The sequence below is a fragment of the Temnothorax longispinosus genome, chromosome 1 (genome assembly GCF_030848805.1).
Source record: "Temnothorax longispinosus isolate EJ_2023e chromosome 1, Tlon_JGU_v1, whole genome shotgun sequence".
Lineage (NCBI taxonomy): Eukaryota > Metazoa > Arthropoda > Insecta > Hymenoptera > Formicidae > Temnothorax > Temnothorax longispinosus.
In genome coordinates, this window is record NC_092358.1 from 28619034 (window position 1) to 28646189 (window position 27156).

The 27156-nt window shown below is 44.7% G+C and overlaps 1 protein-coding gene across 9 annotated transcripts; it reads right to left on the minus strand.

The window, feature by feature from the left end:
- Nucleotides 1-15: 15 nt before the first annotated feature.
- On the minus strand, nucleotides 16-25251 carry LOC139823570 (uncharacterized). 9 transcript variants are annotated; one of them, XM_071796141.1, is made up of 19 exons: nucleotides 24655-25250; nucleotides 17593-17776; nucleotides 17118-17184; nucleotides 16215-16285; nucleotides 9027-16030; nucleotides 8749-8870; nucleotides 8514-8649; nucleotides 7927-8429; nucleotides 7726-7843; nucleotides 7477-7604; nucleotides 7238-7381; nucleotides 5661-6908; nucleotides 5136-5557; nucleotides 4802-5035; nucleotides 3510-4421; nucleotides 3189-3318; nucleotides 2744-3062; nucleotides 1551-2649; nucleotides 16-1461 (listed from the first exon to the last, which is right to left on the minus strand). In XM_071796141.1, exons 2-19 carry the CDS (start codon nucleotides 17751-17753, stop codon nucleotides 885-887), a joined length of 13395 nt encoding a protein of 4464 aa, XP_071652242.1. In that variant the 5' UTR covers nucleotides 17754-17776; nucleotides 24655-25250; the 3' UTR covers nucleotides 16-884. The 9 variants fall into 9 exon arrangements, with proteins under 9 accessions (XP_071652242.1, XP_071652234.1, XP_071652208.1 ...); XM_071796133.1 differs by having other exon boundaries at nucleotides 7927-8649; nucleotides 9030-16030; nucleotides 16215-16279; nucleotides 24655-25251; XM_071796107.1 differs by having other exon boundaries at nucleotides 7927-8649; nucleotides 9030-16030; nucleotides 24655-25251.
- Between the last annotated feature and the right edge of the window lie 1905 nt (nucleotides 25252-27156).

A 27156-nucleotide genomic window follows, 5' to 3' on the forward strand; every position in this document is an offset into this window, starting at 1 on the left:
TAGTATTTTTTATGAAAAAAAAAAAAAAATCTGAAGATTGCAATGTAATGTAATAATTAAATTACATTGTAATGATCTGTATTATTTCTGTACATTCCCGAATGTAGTGCGATTTCATTACTGAAATACGTAATATGATCTCAAACAGAATGTTCGACTACATCTCATAAAATAAAACGCGTAATAGAATATTTAAATAAAATACTTACATAGCACAAAGAAAATATATATCTTACACTTTTGTTTCTTTTTAAGTATTAATTTTTTTGGTTATTTCGAATGACGTGAATATTATGTAATATTGATTGATGCAAATCGGCTAACGTAAGTGTGATTTTATGAAAGGTATTAAAAATAGTTTTATTTGACTATTCAGCACGTCACGATGTAAATCTGTGATGTAATCGTAAGTTTAACAATAATTTAAGACTTTAACAGACAACCCTTTCATATAGAAAAGTATCACATCAAACATATACTCGAGTTGATACATTTTATTTTAAAATTAAAATACGACTCTTTATTGTACTAATCGTTTCGATCGTTCTTCCCTAGTGTACAGCTGTTTAACCATATATCTCCGCTTTCAATATATATACACGTTATATTTTGTGAAGTGAAATCAGGAGCAAAAAAGACAAGTGATATTAACATTACGGTTTTTCAATCACAACTAAAAAATACTTGTTGTTTTTTTGCTTTTTATCGGCGCAAATCAGTTTTATCGCGTACAGAAATTATATAACTGGGGTTTTGTTGCAACTCCACTTACATACTAGTTTTTACAGCGATACGCAGCTAATCATTTTTAATGGAAAAATCTTGAATCTCGATATGACACGAAAATGATATCTACCTATATTATATAAATAATTATTGTGATATTAATCCAAGTTTGACAGACTTGCGGCGTACTCGGGATCTTTCCTGACGTCTTTCACTAGTACTTTTGGCTTGATATCAATCAGTGTTGCGAGAGTGAGACAATTTACCCTCATGCTAAGGCCCCCGACCACCATATACGTGCTTAACTCGGCCAGATTAATCGGGCTGCTCGGTATTCCGTAATGCGATAGCGGTTCGCGCTGTATTTCTTCTTCCTCCTCTAATCCCGCGTTTATACTTTGCGCCGCTGGTAAACGCGGCGTAAAAGAGGTCGGCGGATACCTCGGATTCGTAGACTTGCGCGCGACAGCTTTGAATACACGTGGGCTCGATTTCGTGCACAGAACGACCGATTTGGTGGTGGATTTTTTCGCGACAGCCTGACGATCATCGCCGCGATCTCTTTTCGATACTCCCAAAAGATACTGATCATCCTCGTTTTTCGTGTCACCAAGTTCGGTATGCCTGGCATGTTTCAAGTTCTCTACGACCGACTCGAAGTTTGGGGCATTCTTCGAGTTCGTCGCGGAACCTGCGTACTTCTCGGCACTGTATGCGGGCAATCGTGTCGACGTTCTGAAATATACAGAATTCGGATGTTTGATTAGGTGTCTCCTGATGAAAGCAACAGTATATGTATATAATATATATGAGCAAGCACCTACCCTTGTAACTGATCATGCTCTTTCTGTTGTTGCTGCTGCTGCTGCTGCTGTTCCTGCCACTTGTGGGGTAGGTGCGAATGGAACATGTTCTGATGCCTCATCCTATCGTTGTTGGTCTGGCAAAACTCCTGGCACCATTGACAAACCCATCCGGATCGTTGAGTGACAGGCGACAGATTCTCCGTCTGCTTCGCTTGCTCGTTAACGTCCTTTTTCGCGGAATTTGTAGACGAAAATTTTGGCACAGGTATCTCCTTGTATCTAAACGGCAACTTTACGTTGGAAGTGGCTTCCGAACCCTTTAATTCCTTATGCATGAGATTCCAGTGCTGCCTAATGGATGACAGCGAGATGCTGCGAAGATCGCAATAGAAGCAGCCGTAGATTATAGTCGACGCCTCACGACGTTCCTCCCCCGTGCTCTTCAACATCCCGTCGACATCCCGTTTTTGAGGCGTCGACGGTTTGCTTTTTGTCTCGCCGGAGGAGGAGCCAGCCGCCGATGTTAGTTCCTTAAATTTCAACGGCAATGAGGGATGATTTATTTTCCAATGCTCCACCATTTCTGCCTTAAATATACAGCTGTAGGTACAATACAGGCACTTAAGATTGTGCTTTAGAGTGGCGTGTGTTCTCATATGACTCTTCAGGCCAGTATAATTTACGGCTGTGAAATTGCACAATTCGCACCTCTCTAAGTGATTGCTGGTGGAAGCGGTTGCGGAAACGCTAGTAGCAGAGTGGCCGGTGGCCACGTTGTTGCTAGCCGTGTTCTCTGTATTCAATTTTCGCCTTTTGCCCTTTATTGGCGAGAGACCGTATTCCTTTTCCCAAAACTCATCGGACAACTTTGCGACCGTCGCATTCGGATTGCGTATAATATTTTCCGGATCGTTCGGGTGCTTCGCGCGGATGTGCTGGCGCAGCAACGGTTCCGAGTTGGAGCTGCGGTCGCAGTAAGGGCACAAGAAGCCAAACAGTTTCAAATGCGAATACTGAACGTGCATCTTGAATCCGCGCTGGCGGTTGAATGTGTGCTGACAGTGCTTGCAGGCAATCGGCTTCTCCAGATTGTCATCAGTCTTTTCGCGAACTGCGCCTAAAATTATACAAAATCATACACGACGTTCTCGCTTATGGACGGTCGAAACAAGACTGTAAACACGAGTTCCGTACGTACGCTCTATACTTACGTAAATCATTTTCGGACATGTTCGCGTCGTTGCTCCCGTCTTCGTGCATCTCGTCCTCCTTCATGTCGATTACGAGATCCTCGTTGTCTCGGCTGTCGTCGTCGTCGTCGGTGTCTATGTTGCTTTTATTAGAATCTTCAAGAACGTCATTCTGCAGGTTGGATATCGTAGGTGCAAGATTTACGGTCTTCTTGTCGGCTAGGATTTTTACGGAACTAACATCTGGACTAACGGGTGTCGCTACACTTCTATTGGCAACATTCATGTTATGAGACGACGCCTTGATCATATCGGTTTGCTTCTTCAACAAAGTCATCACCTGCAAATTAAACAGTGTAATATTAATATATTATATTAATATTAATTTATTCTGTTTCATTTTATTAATGTTGATAATAAATGGTAAAAAACATGATAAATGTATCAAGGTTTAATAATCATGTACCCAATACTCAATCGTGTTATCCGGCGAAAGTGGCTCGTATGCTGGATTTTCTCCATTATGACGTTTCCCAAAATGCTGCAGCAATGCTTTACGATTTATCGATAAATATCCGCAAGTCTTACAATGCCATCTAAACAGATACATAATCTCTCTTAATAATAGTATTTCTGCTGGCTAAAGTTGCAAACATAACGTGACGGGATATCCAAAACACACGTTAAAGGTAGCGTAGCGACAACGTCTACTCACGTTCAGCGTGCGTTGCAGATCTTTAACATGTAACACGTAGGCGTACAAGTTTTAATATAGCATATCGCTTACCTCGGATAGTTCAACTCCCTATAAAGATGATCTCTCATATCGTGCTTGTATTTCGTCTTGAAGTGATTACACAGTGTACAGACATACATATTGGCATCCGGTTTGCCATAAGGTCCAAACCTTCCCATGTCAGGATCATTAATGTCACTCAGTTCACCCGCATCTGTTTTTGAGTCTTTAGCCGATTTATTATTGCCGGTGTCGCCTCCTGTCTCTCCGGATAATTTGTCGCACGAGAGCGATCGTTTCGATTTCTCCTTAGATTGCTTATTATTGTCGTCGAGAGACGTCGATTTCCCGGTCGATTTTATTTTAGCTGGCTTTGTCACGATTTCTGCGTCGCTCTTGCGTTTACCTAGAGATACCTTCGGCGAAGCTGCGGACGACGTTTCGCTCGACGTTTCAATATCTTCCTCCAAAAGAATCCCGCGGATATGTCGAACTCGCGGCATGTTTCTCAGCCAAAGTGGCGTCGTATCAAAGGGCTCGTCTTGCCCGCCTTGCTCCACAGCTTCCGTGTTCCGTTTGTTGACACCTTTTATCCTCTGGTATATCATGGTGTAATCGGCATTGGTGTCATATGCGTGCTTGCTATTTATATGCTGCTCGAGAAGTACCTTTCCGTTCGTTTTGAATGAGCACTGAGTGCACTTGTATTGGGAATTCTCGCCGTGAGCCGTGTCAGCATGGTTGACTACATCGGCTTTGTAAACACATTTAAAATCGCACAGCGTACATTTCCAATGATTGCCGTCCGGATCGGGTACCTCCTCCTCGGTCTCTTCCTGGACCGGTTGCTGAACAGTCTCTGTGTTTTCAATTTCCCTTACGACTTGTACGAAAAGTCTCTTCCCCGGATGCTTGTCCACGGTAAGATGCCGTTCCACAACGTGCCTAGATGTCATTTTAATACTATTAGAGAGCATAGAAAGTGTACTCGCGCCAACGAGAAAATCTTAAAACATCTGACAAGTAACATATTCCTCTTTTTCATACCGTACATAATTTTTTTTTAAGTCAAAATGATCTTGTTTATCTTGATTACTGATATTAATGATCATTATTAAATAGTAATCAAGCTTATTAGTCTTACTTGTCACATGTTTTAAAATTGTATCAAGTATATGTATAAAATTATAATTTTTATAAAAAGATCTGGGTCAAGCAGGTCCATGATGCCAGGGACAGAAATGGGTGGCAAAGTACGGTGACGGAGGCCATCTCTAAATTGGAAACAGGCTAATCGGAAGTGGATCACAACACATCTGACACTATGATAATGATGTACAAACCTATGATAATGATGATGATTGCAATGGGAGCATTTGTAGAGTCTTGTATCGTGCATTTTCAAATGAATGCCCATTTTGTCGATCGCTATATTTTGATTCTCTTGACCTGGCTGCGGTGGAGGACAATGTGGACAACGGAAATATGGCTCATCCGAATGTAGAGCCTTCAAATGATACCTCAACATCGCCTCGTCCACTGTTAAGTAATTACATTCGGCTACGCCGCATACATATCTACCGCAGAAAAGTAATAGATTGTTGGAACAGTATTTCACTGTTGCAATCTCATAATATGTCGTGCGTGCAATGATATATATACATTAAAATAATATACCTTTTGTGTTCCGGTATAAACTTCGGTATACCATCATCCTCCTCGCTTTCCTTAATAGATTCTTTCGGTTTCGCGCCCATGCGACCGTTTTGGTGCGAGCTGCTCGCCAGATTCACCATCTTATCGAACATTTTCTCTTTCTTATCTAAACAAGGAACAGGATTGACCGGACCGCTCTCTGGTACGGTCTCGTCTTTTGCGTGTAATTGCAAATGCCGGATAATGTTTGTCCGAACTTTAGTTGTGTAAGGACATACGGCGCATTGGACTTGTCGATTGTAAATCGCTTGACGCGGTAATTGCTCAATCTCATCGGGACTGAACGATAATTTTTCGTTATCCGCAGTTTTGTCATTTTCCTGTTCCGCTCCAGACCTAATACCTTTACGCCTCTTGGTTCTTTTATCGGCAGATCCGAAAGGCTATAAAAAAATTACATATACATGACACTCTGTCTCTTTGAAAAAAAAAAAAGATACAGTGTTAAGGTATTATATTAAATATTGATGAGAGAAAGAGACTTACAACCGCTTGCACGATGAAGAGACCATCCACCGATGGGTTTGTTGGGTCGGCAGGCACTAACTTCGTGTTGAGGAATTTGTGTTTTGTCTTCATGTGGGCTGTAGCTTGATATGAAACCGAATATCTCAATTTACACATCGAACATCCAAAACGCTTCAATCCGTGAGTCTTCATATGTTCTAGGAGCAAGCCAATTTTGACGAATCGTTTTTTACAATGCGGGCAAAATAAGTTTTTCATGGGCTCTCCAAGATTGCACGTCTTAATGTGCGCTTTCAACAAGAGTACTTGCGACGCCGTAAAACTGCATTCCAGATAACCGCATTTATATAACTCATGTCCGATACGGCCGGTGTCTTTGATGTCGTCCAAAGTCAAAGGTTTGTCCGGCTCTGGTTGAGCGGTCGCCGTAGCACGCGCCGTAGCAGTCGCCGTAGCCGCGGCCTCTTTGGACTTGCATTTAATCGCGGTAGTGTCGCTGCTAGATGCAACCTGCTCTTTATTCTCAGCCCTTGTCTCGTCGAAACAGGTCGGTTCCGTTTTCTTTACCTCAACTTGAGCGTTTTTCTGCGCGGCAGCAACTTTCTCTTCGCTCTCCAAGATCTCAATGTCACTGTCTTCGGTTTTATCCGCGGATTTAGAGGACATGTTGCCGGAATTGGGTGTGAAATTCTTCAAAAGTTCCGCATTATCGAGGAAATTGGTATTTACGAATTCGTCACTGCAATTGAATTCACCTGAGAATTCTAGTGGGTCTACCGCGTCGGAGTCGTTCATGGACAATGACAGATTTATTTCTGGTTCCTGAAGAATTTGACTTGTGGTATGGTCGCTTAATTTTCCCATCTTTGAGTGTAGAAACGACTTTGTTTGCACAGGCTGTTTTTCAGCGATGTTCGTACTCGTTTTTTCGCCGACACTGGCTCGAGTCACATCATCTGCAGGTTGTTCATTTGTTGAGATCGTGTCAACCGTGGTCTCAACTTGTGCGTCCTTTGGATCATCACTGACTGCCCCGACAAATGTCAAGTCCTTTTTCTTCAAGTTGTTGAGCGGTTTAGACCGAGTGTCAGTTGACGAAGCAACTACAACATTTAACAAAGGTGTAGAGATTTGATCGTTTGTTGCATCTTTCTTGGTTGTCGTCTTTTTAGAATCGTCAGCATTTGAATCAAAGCTTCCTTCATTTATTTTTGGTGTGATTGTTCGCAAAAGAAGCTGACGTATAACTTCCTCGGTGTAGTTTGGCTGAAATTACGCGCACGTGCACGATATATTAAAAGCATTTACACGTTATTGAAACAATCTAGTGTCACTTTTTAATAATGTGTCTAAAATTTCGAATTTTGTTCAAAATATAAAAGTCTCTGATAACATGAACATTATTAGATAAACACCAAACGACCGATATATATATATATATATATATATATATATATATATATATATATATATATCCTAAACTTGTAATAAAATAAATAAAAAAGACATTCAAAATAAAAAGTTTGTTTAATATAGTGACAAAATGACATGCACACAGCTTGTTTTAATTAAATGATTATTTCCAAGAATCATACCTTTGGAGGAAGCGCACGCTCCAGAACCTGAGGTAATCGATTGCAATGAAAGGCGCTCAAATGCTGATGCATTTCGTTTAGACTCTCGGCACCATAAAAACAATATAAGCACTGGTACTTGCAAAATCCATGCACTTTATAATGCTGTAAAGTACAAAGTATATTACAGTAAAACGAGCAATATTTATAATTACTTTCCTTTTCCTAATAGCGTTTATAGATGATTGCAGAATACGTACAGTTATGAGAGATTCTGCCGTGTGCATAGTGTTACATAAATGACATTTGTGCTTAAACTGAAATGATGGATGTTTTGTCTTCAAGTGTACGGCAAATGCTTCACGTGTATAAAAGATTTTGTCGCAATCTGGAACCCCGAGCAATGTTTGGAATTAGCATCGTACATATGCCATATACAAACATCAACATATTATATTAGCACGTTTGTAACATGATATATTATAATCAATACTATTAAAATTACACACCATGTTTGCAAATAAAAGGTTTTACGTAATCTTTGCGATTGACATCTTCTTGTTCCTGAGTCGACCTTTGCGGCTTGCCTAATAGATAATAGAGTACGGTCCCGGGATGACAAGTCGTCTGAAAAATTTAATTAAACAACTAAATATTATTCCTTCTCTTTTCTCTTTATCAACATAGTTACAGTAACTAAAAATTATTACGTGATGTTGTTGTACGTAGGACGGTACAACGGCTCGATAAAAGCAGTAACCGCACTGGTACCGGCAATGGCTGTGTTTCTCCCACAAGTGAGCTTCCAAGCTTCTCCAGTTACTCGGAGAAGCGTGGCAATAGGCGCACTTCATATAATCGTTCGCCTCCGTGCTGTTCTGTTTGCTGGCCTCGAAATGCTTAAAATAGTGCTGGTCGTACAATGCGAGGGAGTCGGTCGTGTAAGAGCAATTGCGGCCCATGCACTTGTAGAAGTGAGCCAGCTTTGCCTCAGTCAGCATCGCCGTATATGCCTCCACAGACTTTAACTTGACCGCAAAGGAGGACGAAGAGACCGCGGTGTCCTTGGATTTGGCTGACATGGGCGAACGTATCACTTTGATTTTCCTTGACCTGTAATTCAAGCTCGCGGGGTTTGTCGTCGTGAGGCTTGTCGCGGGGCTTGTTGTCGCTAAGCTTGTCGACGAGACGATCACCGGGTGGATCCTCAGAGCTACGGTCAAGGAATTCAATGTTAAATATGTGCCGATGGATTTCGCTGAGACACGGATGTTGGCAAATTTTTGATCGGGCATACCGTGCACGCTCGAATTTATCAGCGGCTGTAGTAAGACATTCTTTTTTAATATTAAAGGTTGGCTAGGTTTCCTCAGAATAGGTATCTCTTTGCTCTTCGTAGGCGAGATCTCCACCGCTCTCCTAATGTCACTTACCTGGAAATAGCGTAATAATGAAATGAAAAATGTGGTAATGTCAACAGACAACGAGTCGGGATGCCGGCAATGAAAAATAATTGTGACACATTCACGTACAATATGGCTTTCGTTGTGATCGGGTTTTGCGAGGCTAACCACGTTTTCGATCTTCAAAAACGAGCATTCTTCCTCTGCGTCCGTTTGCAGTGAGTCTACCGCGCTATCCGATTGAGCTCCATCTAATCGAATTTTACTCATTAATATAGATACATGCATATTTCTGTTGAATACGTTAATTAACGAATCTCTTGCGTTTCCTCATTAACGCATTCAACTACTCTTATCTTTTACTAAAATCTACAACTACAATCTATATCGATCGGTTTCAATCTCACCACCTGTATTGACGTCTTGCGAATCTTGTTGCGTATCCGTTGGCACTGATAGCATATCGCCGCTCAGCCGTCTAAACTTGATAAAACTTTGTGGCGGACTCTTGCACGACGTCGGCGTCATCATTTCCTTTTTCGAATACTTGACGTTTTGTTGTTTCGTTGGCGACGGCTGGACATTAGAGATCGACACGACGTCCGGTGCTTTCGGGATCGACGACATAGGCTCGCTCTTGATCTCCGTTTTAATATCGAGCATCGGTTCTGGTACTGCTGGCTCCAACGGTTTGACGTTCTGAAGCTGCGCGGCCAGCCTCTGTATTGTCGTCAGCATTGGATCCCGCGACGAAGACGCGTCTATGGTCGAGGTCTCCTTCAAGATCATCGTGACGTCGGTCTGCTCAGAATCCGATTGCTCGGTGCTCGAGTCCGACTCGAAGATTGGCGCCGAGCGCTCCGTGTCGCTGTTCTCGTTGTCGCTCTCCGTGTCCTTGCACGAGTCCACGATCGCGAGAGGATCCCGGATCTTCACGTCCACCTTGTCCGTCTCGTCGTTCGTCACCTCTGACTTATCAGCAGCCACGTGTTCCTCCGTAAGAAAAGGGCGACGCTCCTGACTGCTCGGCTGACTTACAAGATCCTCCTTGATGATTATGTCTTCGGTTTTCAGAGGTTCCGCGGACGAACTCTCAAAAGGCAACGAAGGGTTTTCCCTCGCTTCCGAACGGTGCTCCGTCGGCGTGTTGCCGTCAGGGACCGGACTGACGACCGCGTCCGTTCGCATCTTGTCTTGCAGTTTGTCTATTATGGACAGGCCCGATTTAGTGCTCTTTAATAGAATGCCGATGTTATTGGCGATCTCTTGCATCGTTTTCTGCCGCTCCCGCTGTATCTCCATCTCTCTGTTTTCCAATTCAGGTGGGCAAACAAAAACGCTTAGATTACCAGTGCTCACCGACGATCCCTCCGGCTCTCCTTGAGACAGTTTCGGTGTTGACTCGCTCTCTTCCTTGATCTGAATCGTCTCCTCCGTTTTTGGTTCGCGCAGAATACCGTCACCGGTCGTCTCCGTGCTGCCCTCGGACTCCGCTAGCCTCGCGATACTCACCAACGGTACAACAGCCTTACGCTCTATAGTCCCCAATTCAGAAACCTGCGGTTTTGTTTCTGCAACGAAAGGCTCCTCGGCGTTACTAACGGACGCCGCTGACTCGTGTGCGTGCTCGTTGTTACTCGTAGCCATATTGATCTTCAAGATCTCGGTATCCATCTGCTCTCGGTGCCAGAACGCAACGTGGGCCTCCACGTTCTGTCGCTTTAGCTGCACATAATTACAACTGCGACATAAATAGCCATAGATGCCCGCCTCTCTCGGTACGACGTCCTCAGACGCAGACTCGTTGAACGTTTTATCCCTGCGACATATCTTGTAGTAGTGCGTTTTCATGGACGCCTTGGCCACCGCCTGGTAAGAACACGTGTTGCAGTGGAACCTGTATTCGCCCGTGTGCGTCGTACAGTGCTCGTAGAACGCTTCGAGTGCCGCGTCTGCTGCGCCTAACGTGATCCAACCGCAAAACCTGCAGCAGAATTTGCACGTCTGACCTGTCTCTGTCGCGGCGGACGAGATGACGGTCGCCGCGCGTTCGGTGTCCACGATGGCAGCTTGTGCGTCCGTCGACTTGAGACGCGAGATAAGCACCTCCCTCCCGTGATGACTGACCTTGTAGTGGTGAACGATGTTCTTGCCCGTAAAGAAGCATAATAAGCATTTGTACTTGTCCTGACCGAGCCAGGCGTAGTCTATCAGATGCTTGCGATCTATCCTGCGAAAGAGCTCCGCCATAAGTTCGTCGTAAACGATCTTTGGCGGTTCCTTGAAAAACTTGTTCGCGGTAGCGGCACTTGCCGCGGTAAGATTTGCGCTTGTCAAACTTTCTGCTTCTTCCAAGTCCATTTTTGTCGATTTATTTTCCTCGACGGAAAGAGAATCGTTAGCGAACGCTTCATCAAGTGTTGCTGTACTTATGGGCTCTAATAACTTGGCAAAATCTTTAAAATCTGTATCAAAGCTATCCGTATTTACAAGCGACTTAATGTCTTCGCATTTCACTCGCGCATCGTTGACGGCATAGTTGTCCCCAAGAATTTTTTCACGAGTTTTCTCCACCGTTGTAGGTTCTTTGTTATCCGCCGCGATCGATCCATCAGCTTTTACGGTGTCCATCGAGACCGTCGTTTCGGTCGTCGTCTCTTCGATACTCGTTTGAGCAGTTTTAGAGGTAGCTCCAAAAGCAGTTTTCTTCTTTCTCTTTCTACTAGTTACTATGCCCATCTTCCAGCTGGATTTCTTCTTCTTCTTCCTTCTCGTCAACTTTTTCGCGCTTGGCTCGTCGATGGCCAACGGATCAGTCGCATACTCCTGCAAGTCCGCTTCGCTACCCCTGTCGATCGACGTCGTCTTCTCCGTCGTCGGCACCAATCCTATTAGGATGTTGCTCAATAAATCCTTCCTAGTGGTCGTCCTAGCCGCGCCACTGCTCGTTCCTTGCCCGATAGTCGTGTTGCTCGACATGGAAAAGTCCGACATTGTGGTCTCCTCCTCATCGGTGAATGACATTTCGTCCTCGGTTTTGTCGTCGGTGAGTGCAAATGACCTCTTCGATTTCCGTTTACCAGTGTTCTTGGCGTCTTTCCGTCGTCTCGAAGTTATCACCGTGTCCACTGAATCCCGATCGGACTGCTTGTCCGGTCGAAGAGAGATGTCTACCGCTGCGGCCAACTTAGACACATCTATGCCGAGACTCTCATCGGACGAGCTATCGAACATTATTTTAGATGAATCTATCTTTGTAATATCCGCCTTCTCTACAAGCACTCGCGGTTCCATAACAGTGTCTTTACGTAGGACGCGTTTGGACCTACGGCGAAGTGTGTCATTATTACTTTCCTCACTGCGATCCACTTCTTGATTCGGTGTGCTCGTTCCAGCGTTTCTCAGCATCAACTTTTCTGTTCGCAGAGCCAGCGGTTGGTCCTCTTCACTGTCGGAACTTGGAATCGATTTCCTCAAGCTGCGTAAACTGCGAGTCCGTCTGGTGTCTATCTTGCTCTTGGCTTTCGGTTTGCTCGACTCATCTTCGATTATGCGAGATCTCAAACTCTTCCTTGACTTGGTCGCAACCGACTCGTTCGTTTCGGTCGTCGACTCCGCCATCTTCTTCTCAGCAATATTCAATGGCTCGTCCTTCTTAGAGTTCATCGATAACGGGCTCGGGCTCGAGGGCGACTGACCTTCTTTCGACAATCGGCACATCCGATAACCTGTCGCCGTTACCACACCCTCGCTAATAAACATTTCCCTGATATCCTCTTGTAACATCTCCAGAGAATTTCTTCTCTTCGTTTTTACCTTGGGTTTATCCGTGTCAACTTCTTGGTCTGTAATATCGGTAGCGACAGCGTGCGTTGTCCGATCTTTATCCCGATCCAAACTTTCTATACTTGTTGTACTCGTCTGATCAAAACATTCTATATTACTTTCTGTGCTAGCCTTTGATTTCTCTACGGTGCTTTTATCCTGGCTATCTTCAATTTGTTTCTTCTTTTTATCACTATCTTCTAATCTGCTGACTGGCTTTTCGCTTTTCGCCGAATGGACATTAATATTTTCGTTACCATCTTCTAATCGATCATTCTTACGACTCTCCTTCTCCACGTGTACATCTTTATTCTTATCAACATCTACTTGAACGCAGTCCTCGCCACGGGTCTCTAATAAACTATCATTTTCCTTCGCGTCATCATTTTGAGTTTGCTCTTTGCTCAACTTGTTACTGGATGCTGTTGCCTCGAGTTTTTCTTCCGACGTTTTAGCATCTGTGGAGATTGCAGAATCTTGAGCTGCCGGCTCTTCTTCAACATTCGTCGCAGTGCTGGTAGTTAAGATACTGAGCCTCTCCGCAAGACACTCGTCATCCGAACTGTCCGACACTATTACTCGCCTCTTTTTCTTGGTCTTTTTCGCCTCGACCGTTTCATCCTTGTCCGAACTGCTCTCAGACTCAGCCTCGATGATCTTCTTAAGCTTTTTGAACTTTTTCTGTTTCAGCGCCTCCCCGAGCTTCTGTATCAACTTCGCTTGCTCGACTAGCTTCTTGCCCTCACCAGATTCGAATGACTTCCTGATGAGTGCCTCAATCCATTCCTGCGTTACCTCTTCTTTGGATTTCGACCCGTCTTGGGTCGCTTCTGACTCGTCCTGCTTGTCCTTCTTGTCCTTCTTGGCCTTCTTGTCCTTCTTACCCTTCTTCGCGACATCACTGGACTTGGAATTGTTCGTCGTTACCGAGTCTGCTTCACCGATTTTTGTCTCGTCTTTTTCAGACTTTTCGGGAGACGACGACGCAGGATTCTTTACGTCCTTTGCAGCATCACTTTGCTGGACCGACGTCTCCGTTGCACGCGTACCATCGCTACTGCTGCTCACTTCAGCACTTGCAACGTCCTTGCTCTTATTCTTGGAACTCGATTTACTGCTCTTCTTGCTACTACTCTTTACACGCGCGGGTTTCACGGAAGCACTTTCTTCAACTTTTTTCGCCTCGTTAGCAACGCGCGTTGGTTGCGGCGCCGCTTCCGGCCGCTTGATTTTAGGAATTTTAAACTTCTGCAAACCAGACGTCTGACTGACCTTCGTGTCAATCACGCCGTAAAGACTCTCTAGCGGTGACTGCATTCTGTCTTTCAGCAGCTTGTCCTTTTCAGGTGATTTCTGCGATTTCGGTTTCTCCTTTGTCGTCTTTGTCGTCGTCGTTGTTACCGGCCGTTTCTTGGGGTCCTTCTCCCGCTCCTTGTGAACGGTATCTTTGACTTTGGTTGACACGTTCACGTTGACGTTGACGTGTTTATCTTTGGCAAGGCGTGGATCTCTGGCGGAAGCGCCGCCGGTCTCTTTGGCCTGAGTTGCACTTGTATTATGTTCCGTACGAACCCGTGGATCTCGATTTGGAAAACGCGTCGGATTCTCTCGATCAGAATGGCCGTCTCGCGACCAATCAGATCGGCGCACATCACGATTGAAACTAGGCCTCACCTCCGTCCTGTTTCTATCATAGTACCCATCCCTCCCCTGACTTCTGTTACTCCTGTTCTGCGTGCCCCAAGGGCAAGGTGTATTGGGTCGCGGATACGAAGTTCCTGTGGAACTCTCAGAAATCACCTGAATTCCACAAGGAATCACCGTTTCGTAAGTAGTCTCGCTTATTCTATTAGCGGGACCTTCCCATGTCGGTCTTACGTGTGGATATTCCGTCGGTCTGCTGGCGGGGAAGGCTGGATCGTAAGATCCTTGACCCATCTGAAAGCCTCTGTATTGTGGCGAAAAACCTGTATTGTGGGGAGTTATCAAGGGAGGTATATCCTCTCGAACGTTTTCCGGTCTCGCCATATGACTCATCTCTTGCGGTCGCACTGTGGGATTGATTGCCAACGGTCTGGGGCCGTTGGCGGGTAGAGTTGGTGGAAACTGATTTTGCCTAAACTGTGGCTCCATCGGAGGACGTGTGAAGGAATGTTGGGTGGGTTGCAGAGGTGGATTGGTCACTCCACCATAGGGGGAAGGTGTCCACTGCGTGTTTCCGAATTGATGGTCAGTAGTGGCCGTAGGAGAAGCCCAGTGCATCTGATTTGCATGCATATTATAATAGTCAGTGTTATCTATTATAAATTCATTCTCCGATCTAGATAGATTCACATCTTCCCGTGCATCCGGAACGGACGGTACGCTCGGACGTCTCTGATACAATGAAACATTTCTCTCATCCGGTTTGTTCGCGGAGTTATGAAAACCTGGTATCTGAGATGGGATATCGTCAGAAATAGTAATCACCTTATCTCTCGCACTATCATGAGCGTGAGCGTCACGTTGACGCGGATGCCTCTCGTAGTTATCTGCGTAACGTGGCTCTTGGAATTTGGAACCCAGAAAAGACGCGTGCGATGCCGATCGCTGAGACGTGTTCGATTGATGAGGTGATGCTCTAATCTCGCTCGATTTCACGGACGAAACTCCTGCTGTATTTGGCAAACTTTTCCTAGTGGCATCAAGTTTCACTCTTTCCGACAGCGGCAAATTTTTCAATGCTTTATCCGTTTCCTCGTGCCTTGCCGCATTTTCGTTGGCTTTCGCGCCTTTCTCGTCCGCGCCCTTCTCGCCGTCATTTAACAGTTCTGCCAAATCTTCCATAGACAATGGAGGCTCGTGCAAAGACGGCGGCGAGAATAGAAGCGGTATCGACGGCGGTTTCGGCGGTGGCTTCAATGGCGTGTTATGACTGTCTTTCGATCTGGGCCTAGGCGACGAGGCCCTAGGCTTCGCAAATAATATCTCGGGATCGGGAGAGTTGAGTCTCACCTCAGGAACATTCACGGGTGATTCCGACCTGGAGGAACTGGCGGCCACTATGTCTAAATTCAGCCTATTTTTCTCTAGAATCGAAGATAATCGCCTGGAACCGCCGAGAGAAGGCACCGGAACCGTCGGTATATCTATATCTTGCGAATCCAACGTATAGTTTCTGCTATCGCTGACTCTTTGCGGTAAACTGTTACTGATCAATTGAGCAGCGGTCGCTACATCATGACTGGTAGCGACCAATGAAGGTTGCCGCGTTCCTCTGTTCCTTGAGTTATTCCTTTCCGACTCTTCTAACATGTCCCATTCAGCAGGGGCATGTGTCATTACCATGACATCGTCCGAAGTGGAATCTGGTTTTGCATTATCCGTAAGTGTAATAACCGGTATTTCTTTGGGACGTTGTTTTTGCCTTCTTCGATCCAATTCGCTGCGCTCTGTCGGGATTATTATAGGCAGAATTTGGCAATCGGGACTGGAAGATCTGATGGTATCCGGACTCTCTGGTGTCTCATCGATTTCTTTATCCTTCTCCACGTCTTGCGCGTGCCCCGGTTCCGTACACCGTTTTGACTTTGCTTTCTCTGACGAACTGAAAATCACACAGAAGCACATTTTTTCGCGTCAAACGATTTTAACCATCCATTCACAGGTTTTAAGCAAAATCCGAAAATTGTTAAGATTATTTAATTAAAACATACTCATGTTGCACGTATCCGCATTTATTTTGCATTTTATTGTAATTTCTTAAAAATACTGATATACATAGTACTTACGTCGAAGGTAGCGTCGTGACGCCATCATTTTGTTTAAACGGTACGTGTAAACCAGGTGTATTTCCCTGAAACTCGTGTCGAATTAGAATAATTAAAATACAAAGACAAAACATGCACACTACGAAAGCCTAAAAACAATGTTCAAAAGGAAGCAACGAAAAACGAGTAATATTACGGGTGTAAAGAACCAAGGATCGATCAAGCAACTACCATTTCAGAGAATTGGAGAAAGAAAGAAGAGTGTGCTTATATCGTATAATATTTATATAGTGTTTTTAAAATTATATTGTGTGAAACAAAAAATATGCAAAGCAAAATCCTAGATTCTTCGCAAAGACTATATACAGATGACGAGAATCCCATCCAAAATTAAACAGTCGATTTACATTAAAGATGAAAGATGTAAAAGTGTGAACATTATATCGCGAATTATTATACATTATTTCACTCTGTTTCACATCTTTCATCGAATACATGTAACAAAATATGCTACTCGGAAACAAATACGTCAACGGAACACGTAGGTAGTCTATTCTTTAAACATGCCTACGGTTGTGCGAAACATAATAAATATATTTCAGATTTGGAATAGATCTTTTGGACTAGAAGCCTAGTTTTGAAGATACATGTTTCAGGTATTTTTTTCGAAAATAAAATTGGATCCGTTTACAGAACTGGTTAAAAGAACGGATCTCTTATAATTGTTTCGAACAATATACATATACAGTGACATATGCAAAAAACATATACAATATACGTAATAATAATATAGACAAAAGAACAAAACACAGAATATACGCGGACAGAGCGTCCTAATGTTTACTTTTTCAACACACAGCAAACAATACAAATGTTGTTCCGGTTAATGAACCGGGATAAATTTCCATGAAATGCCATATCTACCTTTTCCACTCTATTGTACAGTTTCTGCAAAACATCCTCGCACCGCTGCAGCGTCTCGATCTTCAACCTATTTCGTCAATAACGTTCACAATTATCAACACTGTTCAATAAAAAGTTACTTTTCTTTTTGGACGCTGAATACGGGCGAAAAATCCTAATATTACTTTTTTTTAATTGCAATAAAATACTTGACAATTTTGCAACTAAAACTGCAAATTTCTCAAACGTGTGACGTGATAAAACACGTTGGCAAACGGGATCCGTTATTCAACGTCCAAAAAGCTATAAAAAATAATTATTCTCGTTCTTGTGTTGGAAAAAAAGTAATTTTGTGTTCAATAGTTTAATAGTTATACGATCGCAGTATCGTATACAGCACGTCTACGACATGAGCTTTAAAACAATAGAGACGGTATACGCGCGGGCCATGTATGAGCCAAGTAATCTCGCAAAACGTCCCATCCAACGAACGCACTTTCGCTTGCTGTTTGACAGAATCCCGTGCAAACTTTGCATTTTCTGCAATTGAATATGCCGATTGTCCTTGTCCTTAACGTTTTGCAGCCTCTCGATCATCGCTTCCAGAAATGGAATGTACTTTTGCATCTCTGCAAACTTTTTGTCGTATTCGTCCATCTTGTTCCCTGCTCTTGGTCAACCTGCGTTCAAACAGAGAAAAACGACGCTCTTTTAAAACAGTAACTACCGTTGTATTTGTTTTTTTTTTTTTTTTTTTTTTTTACCAATCTGTGTATCCGTTATACAGAATAAATCCAACGTTATTTGCTTTTTGAAAATTTCTACTTCTATTTTTACTCGTAAGAAACACGCGTCGGAATAAACTTTTAGATATCTCGAATGTACGATATCTGTGCGCAAAGGGAAAAGTCGAGAAAGCTAATGATATCTTAAAGACCACCGAAGAAAAAAATGTGTCGTTATCTCATTTTCGATGTTTGATCGACACCACAGCACGGCGCGCACCAGCCTTCGTAGATGCGCAGGATAAATAAATATTTTAAACCAACAGGCGGAATCTTACACAGTAATTTTTGTGCATAGTGATTTATATTTTTCTTTTTTTGGGGAGGGGGCATTTTATACATTTCCGCAAGTGCGTACTCACGTCGACATAATTGCAGCCGTTGTAACGGCACGCGAAATTTGAACCATCAGGCCTCGACGAAGACGCGACATGGTCGAGCGATCTTATTAATAATAAATTACCATCCTTTATTCGTCAGACGCAAAAACCGGACTGTTCTTTCATTAACGAAGCTTTGAAGGGGCATTGAAGACACTTTCTTTGGCGATTTCATAATTTCTTGCTGTCGTCCCGGGTAGCGCCTCGCTTTCAAAAGAGACGCTCGCTAAAGTAACTTGGAACGGTACCGTGTTTGCTTTATTCCGATCCTTCGGCGAGTCGGCGGATATTTTAGGCCACGGCTCACACGCGCGTAAACGCCTCTTACTTTCTGCCGCGTAATGCCGCGTGCGTTAATCCGCTTACTTATCGCAGAACGGCGCGCGGCGTAATATCTGTAGAATTGTCGTTCACCGGACGCGCCGCGATTTGTTCACACGTGTCGTCGAAGCGGCAAAAGGCACAGTTCACGACTCTATTTCCATTTTCGGTGAAGCCTCGACCTCTCGTTAAATCGGAGCACCGGGGGTGCGCGTGATGAATATATGTATATCGCAAAAATACGTCATCGCTGATATAAGCCACTCTCCTCGATCGCGAGACCATCGAGTAGCATCGTTAACGCTACCGCGTTCGTCCGGCGTGTATATATCGCTTGACGATAAAGGACCACCGGGTTCCGCATTCAATTTGCCATTTCTCTCCTTTTCTCTCTCTCTCTCTCTCTCTCTTTTCCTTTTCTTCTATTGTACTCTCACAGCGGGATAACGGAGTATTCAGTATTCCCGCACGACAATCGCGTCGGTCTTTGTCCCGAGCATGCGGAACGTTCATCCGTTTCACTTGAACGAGTTTTCTTCAGGCTTGTCCAACGGCTTCTCTCACAGAATCGAAACGCCGGGGAACGTCGTCCTTCGGTCGAGCGTCCGATCTTCGGCAAGGGGGCTGAATGACGATGCCGCACTTCGACTACGAAGCGTATACCTCGCTGACGATCGATTATTTTCCGACGATTCTGCACGCTTTGTCACCGCCGTTGCTCGCATTGCATACAGGGTGAATCATAACGCACTGCACTTGGATTAAAAAGGGCAAGCCGACCGTAAATCTCGTAATAAAGTAAAACGACTCGTTTGAATTCTCAGCACCGCAACAGCTCAGGAAAATATTTTCAAGTTGAGACCGCGGTGACTTCGAGTCTTGTTTGGAGTAGCTGTTTATCATGACTTTACGATTTAAATCAGGTCGCAATCGATATTGCATCGAGGCACAAGGCTGTCATTTGTAATACGATTATACGCTCAAAAAATTATTATATGATTTAAATAGAAGATATATTATTGTGAGTACAAAACTGTACAAAACGTTTTATTACACGATTACACGCAGAACACCATGTATATTAGTACACGCAGTCGCACGTTAAGCGTACGCACGTAAGTGATATCCCTAGTTTTCGCCGTAAAAACTTTTCCACCAAAGCTATAGCTAATCATGGTGGTGCTACAGGTGTAAGAAGAGATGGATATTGATCCAATCAACCCCTTTCACGTACAATACTGGAACGGGTCTGTTTGTCACATGAAAGCAACATTTTTGGCGTTTAAGGACGATTCTCACTTTAATAACTGCTATACACACAATTCTTTTATAAAATTAGAACAATTTTCTTAAGTGTGTATTTATAAATATATGACAATATAATAAAAATATACTTATGGCAAACGATATACCTGGTAAAATACGATATAATCCGAAAAGAATCGTTCATGCATTTAGATTATGCGTAAACAACGTATGGTTCTCAATTCGAAAAGACGTGATCCGCAAATATCGCTTAAAAAGCCGGATTTGTTTGTAGCGAGCGTAGAACATTCTTATAAAATCGTCGCTCATGTTCCTCAGCAACTAAGCTGAGAAAAAATGTTGCTCAGAACACGCACGCACGCACCCACGCACACGCGCATGCACGCTAATACATAACGCATACACTTCTAAATACATCGATTTAAAAAAGAAAGAGAGAGAGAGAGAGAGCGCGTGTGCGCGCATGTGTAAAGAATTTATTTTAAAATTTCAAGTTGCAATAAATTCAATTTTGTTAAAACAAAATTGTTTATTGAGATATTCTATACATATACATGCTTGGGTCCAAGTTGGCCACAATTTAAATCTCAGGCTCTTATATAAAATGCTTAGAAGGCTTCTCTTGCATTGTAAGCAAATAGGAATCGATATTGCGCCAATATCCTGTTTATTCGGCACGTTTCTTTATACATGATCCTTCCTTAATATTAAACGTGTATTCAGACACATTGCAGCCACGTTAATTTGAGCCGACGAAACATTATGCGTCAAAGTATGGGCCGCTTAAAATCTACCGGAAACACATCATCAAACTTGCGTTGAATTTGTATTAGATGAGCTCGTGCATAAAATGTCGCCTAGACTCTTTCAATAATGATGTGCTGCTTGAACCGCACCATACATGAGTAATACAATTTAGAAATCATCAGTTGACATTTTTTTCATCTTGAGCGACGTTTCAATGTAAAATTAAATTTTACATTGATGCCACATACTGCACTTAAATTATTTGCACACTTTTCTGTGGCAAACACATGCATGTAACTTTTTTAAAAATTCACATCACAGCACGTAAACTTGAGAATATACGACATACACACATTATAACATCACAGACTTTAAAAGTCAAATTTAAACAAATTTAAACAAAACTATCATGTCTTGTAGATATCAACTAATACATTGCGCAGTTTTATCGTACCTCAGGAACCTTCTAATAGCGATAAAATCATACGTATCCTCAAACACTATTCACGGCACGTTGCACGCGTAAAGCGCCGTTACTTTATATTATATTTCAAGGCAAAGCAAGCGATCAGTTAGGACGCCATGTTCTTGTCGGAAACACTCTGAAGTCGACAAAAGTCGAAATACGTGTGAAAGATAATTTTCTGTTTAAACAAAATCAGAGCAAGATGCCAGTTGCTAAAATCGGTCATCGGAAACTAGACGTTCTATCAATCAGCAACACGCAAACAGTTTGAACGTGAGTCAAGTAGATTTGACGTGTAGCCCGCAAGTTGTGCGAGTTTTAGTACTCTGATAACCTCCAAAAACGTTTTCTCAAAACTGCCAGTCGGGATGACGATGTGACCGTCGTCCATTCGCCGTTTCAAGTATCATATAGCAGATAAATGTGACGTGGTGACGTGGATAAAAGTTCACGTGTTGACATGTTCTGCTCGGACCATTACTAACAGGCGAATGATTTATATTGACATACGTACCGATAATCCTATGCGAAGACCCTATCTATCGAGATAAAATGACCAACGTCACCACGCGGTCGTCGACACTCTGTACGAAAGGTTCTCTACCAACGTATCACTCGCGTGCATATTTACTTTATACACCTCGTGCCTAGTTTTACCACTCGAAGACGGAAGGACGGAAGTAGAAAGACAGAAGCCAAATGCACAATGCACAATGCACGTAGCTTTGTAACCTAATGCTGCCAGTAGGTGGCGGACGTTGTTGTTGCTAAGGTTATGGGGGCGCCACTTGTTTGAAAATTTAAAGTTTCCTAAACAACCAATCGTCAAACGGCTACGCGTCCATTGTCCATTCATCGCGCGACCTTGGTAAGTTCAGTTGGATGTTGGATATGCCGTAAGGCTATAAAATGTGAAACAAAATGTCACGACGAAAGCTGTATGAGTCATTCTCTACGGCCGAGATATGGCAAGAAGAGCGAAAAATCATCTAAAATCTGCAAGTTTGACGAGCTTAAAAATATTCTGAATCACATATAACAAAGGTGCAAAATCCATTTAATATTAAATGTTTTAACGTCATGTTTAAAACATTTAACAGTATACTAAACAGCAATATATTAAACTAATATATTGCTAATGGGTTTTCAAAATGTTGTTACGTCAAACACGTTCCATCAAATCACGCTATTAGGATACGTATATTTAGGTTGATCGACGAAATCATACGTGGGAAAAGTTTTGAACGTTCTACAAAATTAATTTTGGATTATACGTATCGCTATGAAACTACGTGTTTCAGCGTTACGAAAAATAGTAAGCTTTTTGAAAAACTCAACTTTTTGGAATCCTTCAGAAATGTAGCGTATGTTGCAAACATTTGATACGACGCGTTACGCCCATAAAAATAATTATGATCGACAACACGTCACGCGTTACGTAAACCATGTCAGTAGCGAAAAGTTAATAAAATTTTTATACATATAAAATTACGTACAAATTCTCTATCCCTTTCTCTCTCTCTCTCTCTCTCTCTCTTCCGTATGGTGTAAAATTCCTCGACGATGCACAATAAAACACAACAAAGCACAAGCAAAAATCAATGTTGTCTCCTACAACAGAGCCATAAACCTTTCCTCACGTTGAAGCTACGAGTCGTAGTCGTGTCACACAATGGCGACTGCATTTGAGACGTGCTACTCTCCAAACGAACATTGGCATAACAACGTATTTCCTAGTGCACATCGTTATACGATGGATCTCGATATTATAAATCACGAAATGATAAAAATCTGTTTACAGAGAACGTTCGATGCGACGCCCTATTGAAATTTCGATGAACAGTGACAAAAATCGATTACATTCGGTATAATCGCTTCGTCTGAATTATGACGTACATATACATGATACATATCAAGGGACGAACGAAGGACGGTCGAAGCGCCGACAGTCACCGTGCGCACGCTGTCTTATCGAAAAGAAAAGGGAGAAAAAAGAAACACCTAAAGACCTAAAGAAAAGACAAGAGGCAACCTTACTTTTTGCGCACCTGATAAATCATCACCTTTGGAGGGCAACACTGCCAACAGCCAACAGTGCGTCGCGTGTCTCCTGTTTCTCGATACGATCCTGCGTTCGAAGCGTTCCAGCCCTCTGTCTTTCTCTCTCTTTCTCTCCCTGCTCCCGTAATGAGCGTGCAACGACGTTTCATCGACACGGCTCTCTCTCTCTCTCTCTCTCTCGTCTCTCCCCGCTTCCGCGCCAACTACACAAAAGCTATATACCACGCACAATGTCGGCAAGTTATGTCGGCGCTGATCTCGGACGCTCGGAGCTCGGAGCTCGAACCACGAGACGAGAGGTTTCCTTTTTTCGAGGTTCTTGCAGCGCTCTCTATGACTGTTTGCACAACGCCGGTGCGGGGAATTAGAGCACCGACGAAGACGAGCAACGGAGCAACGGACGTTTCGTTTCGTTTCGTGCCAACGCCCAGAGACACTCGCACGGAGGTCGTGGCTGGTCGTGGCGTCGGCCAGTTGGAACTTGGAACCTCTCGCCTCGCGGTTACGGCGTCGCTTGGAGCGCTTAGAGCCCAATGTACCTTCTCCACCAACATTGTGGAAGGCGAGAGCGAGTCGCTAATCTAACATTATTAACTCCACGTGTCGGTACAACCGATCTTGCGCGTAGCTCATTTGTGTTCCGTGATTTACGCCGGGGGAAAAAAAAAGAAGGAAAAAGAACTCTCTCCCGTAGATTTTTTTTATTCACTTTGCTGACCTACACATCTGCTTTACTACGTAGACGACGTAGAGAGTTATACGTGTGGTTTATACACGAGCTAGTGTACTTGAGCGTATTTTCGCAAGGAGTTCGCCAGCTCGCAACTTTTCCTCGCCGACGCGACGCGACGTCTCGCCAGTACATACTTATATATGCTCCCGCGATACGCGAACCTTTTTTTTTTCTCTCCGCCTTTTTACCTCGAAAATCCGTGCGTGTTGCGTGTAAAAATTCCCCAGCAAATTTTCCCCTAGAGGGAAAATGGAACAAAGAAATCAAATGTGCGACGCATCACGCACGGACCCAACTTCTTATTGATTCGCATTGCGACTATCGCGAGGTTAATGCGACAACTTCCTGCGCACATCTGTCGAGGCCGCGCCGAGAGTGCCGAGGTTTCACCTGGAACGTCTCCGGTCTCGCTCCTCGCTACCTTGGCCGCTCGCGCTATCACCGAGCAGGCCGAGCTTCGGAAACGTGCCGTTGTTCGCGGTTGATATCAACAAGAACCGGGCCTAGAGGATACACACATACACACAAATACATATACACATCACATACGGCCAGACATGATTATTCTTGGCAATCTTGGCATCCACGTACGGATCCCGGAAAAAATGGGAACGTCGTTCTACGCAGCTCAGCTCTTAGGCACTCGGCACTCTTAGCTGGCCTGATCAGGCCTAATCCTGATGATCGATCTAAGCGGTTTAGACGCTACATAAGTAAGCGACGGGACGGGACGGGACGGGAGCGTCAAGCCCTAGGCCCTTATCGTCTTATCGCGCGATAAAATATTTCATCTATTTACCGTTGCGTGAATCGTGCAGAAACGAGTCCCGGCCGATCATCTCGATACGTCGTCCAGGGTACGATTACAGGTACACCGCCGCGGCAACCTCCGGTTTCGAGCTAGACGACGACGCCGAATCGCAGGTCGCTGATGCAGCATATCTTCCCTCGGCCGTATGAGTCATTGTCATTATACAGATTGGAGGGGACGGGGGCCACGGGCCACTACGTTGGAACAATCACACTGCCTTACTGCCTACGATCTACGATTGTTCCACGCCACGTTCAATGTTCACGTCGACTATCGATTCGGAGCTCTCGGGTAACTCGGATAAAAGGAGACGAGTCAAGTATAGGGCGAGCAACGTTACCGTGCCGGCACCTCACACTTGTCGCGCGTCATTCTCGCTTCTTCACAGACGCTTCTCGCTCGCGATCGACAACGAGGCTCCTCGGGCGAAAAAAAAATGTTATGCCTAACACGAAGACCTACGCGACACGCACGACGTAGCGTTTCTCGAAGATTCGTGGCGTACGTCACCAGGAATTACGTCCTGCCGCGGCCGGGACGATCGGCGATCCCCGCGGTAGTCGCGATACGCGGACGCCGACGATCACGACGGGTACTTTCGGCGTGTGAGAAGAGGCGTCACGACGCCGAGGACCGGTAGTAGCGGTATTGCATGGAGCACTGGGACGTGCCATGGACGATTCATTATTATTACATATACATACGCGGCATTCATATGTGCTGTATACGCGCAAATCGGAAAAACGTAACGCACGTGGAAAAGTGTCTCTCTTTCTTCCCGTTTCCCGTCAGGCGTCACGTCCGTCGGTACGATCGCGGTCAGCCTCTTCCTGATCCAGGCGGGGCGATGCGATTATTTGTATTTCCGATATAAATGTCCTTTTCCCTCCCAACCCTCTTTTTGCCCTTTTGCGCACGGCCGCCGGCCGCCAGCCGCCCGTCGAACGAGGAACGAGCGCGACAGTTAGTCGCGCTCGTGCGCGATCTACGTGCGACGGACGCGAAAGGCGGGCGAGTGCCGACGACCGACGACGCTTCACGCAATGGCCGCCGTGTACATGGCCCCGAGCCCGAGCCCGAGCAGGCCAAGCGATCCCGCATCCCGTCTCTCATCTCGTCGCCGCGCCGTCGGGGACTCGTCAACGCCAACGCCAACGCCAGTCGCCAATCCGTCGCTCCCCTCGTGCCGTGCCGCGAAATTCCGCGACGCACAATCGATTTTCACGTGCGCGAATGACCTACCCCTCCCTTCTACGTTTTGCGGTGATCGTTGTGTCTCCTCTCTCTCTCTCTCTCTCTCCCCTAGTAACCAAGACGTCTATGAATGACGCATCGCGATTCGATTCTATTTATTTTTATTTCAGGAACGTGCAGGCGCGCGCAAAAGAGGGGAAGGGGATTCTGTCGGATCTCGTACGTACGAGATACGAGATCGCGGAACGGAGAGCGCAGAATTTCACGAGCGATCCAAGAGCCGATTACCGCAGCGCAGACCGCAGTATTCGCGGTACGCGCGTCTCGGACGTCACTCGCAGCTCGCAGCACGACTCGTTATGCGTTATGCGAGAGTGACTTGTACAATGGTAGCGAAGGAAAGGAAGGAGGAAGGTGAAACAGGAGAAACAATCGACACTCGAGGCTGCGGTAGTCTGGGATCAATCTGCCTGCGACACGTCCAAATTCTAATTCCGCTAGAATATATATGATGCCGTACTCTAATGAGATCTCTCGCGTCCGTGAACGAGAGACCTCGTCGAATACGGAGAACGGTGAATCGGCCGGCTCTCGGCCACTCTCGGAGTCGATCGCTTTGACGTTCCAACACCCGACGAATCGCCTCGATGCCCCGGACGTCGCCGAAAGAGATTCTTGATCGCACGACGCACACGTCGTTTCGCACTCGAGTCGCGGACAACCTGAAACACTATTCCGCAGATTCGTTGGATGGACTTTCGGGTTCAGCTCGGGGGTCGGTCGAAACCTCTAGAGGACGAGATTCACGAGATGCGCCGTGACAACTCCAACGGGTCCAACCAGGTGCGGGGAAAGAAACGTTCTCGGTGCGCGGGCGAGCTGCACAGAGCTGCACGCCTGCACAGTGATTCGCCATTTTCTTTTTCTTTTACGGTCCGCAGACTCCGCAGCGTGTGCCCTCTTGCGTATAGAAATAGAAGCGCGTAGACATGCGCGGTGCGCCTCAAGTCAGTAGATTGATAGAGTAGTTGTAGTTGACACTTGACACTGTTCATTTTTAAATATACCTTATGGCTTATATTTAGTTCTCTCACATTACGTCGTTCTTATAATGTCATTTAACGCTTCCATTTGGCTGGACTTGGTTCCAATATGAAAATGTTGAGTGTGGAAAATACACTATACTTGATAAATTAAAATTTCACCTTGCCGCACGGACGTCGTAAAGCTTTGGAGTAAACATGGCAGCTCGACCGCCATTCCTATAGATGCGGCGCGGCGACTCGAGCGCGCGCC

Coding starts and splice junctions, on each gene's coding strand:
- LOC139823570 (XM_071796107.1), bottom strand. CDS start 17,753: ATGGACGAATACGACAAAAAGTTTGCAGAGATGCAAAAGTACATTCCA. Junction 17,185..17,592: donor CTGTCAAACAGCAAGCGAAA/GTGCGTTCGTTG, acceptor TTGACGAAATAG/GTTGAAGATCGAGACGCTGC. Junction 3,063..3,188: donor ATAACACGATTGAGTATTGG/GTACATGATTAT, acceptor TTTAATTTGCAG/GTGATGACTTTGTTGAAGAA.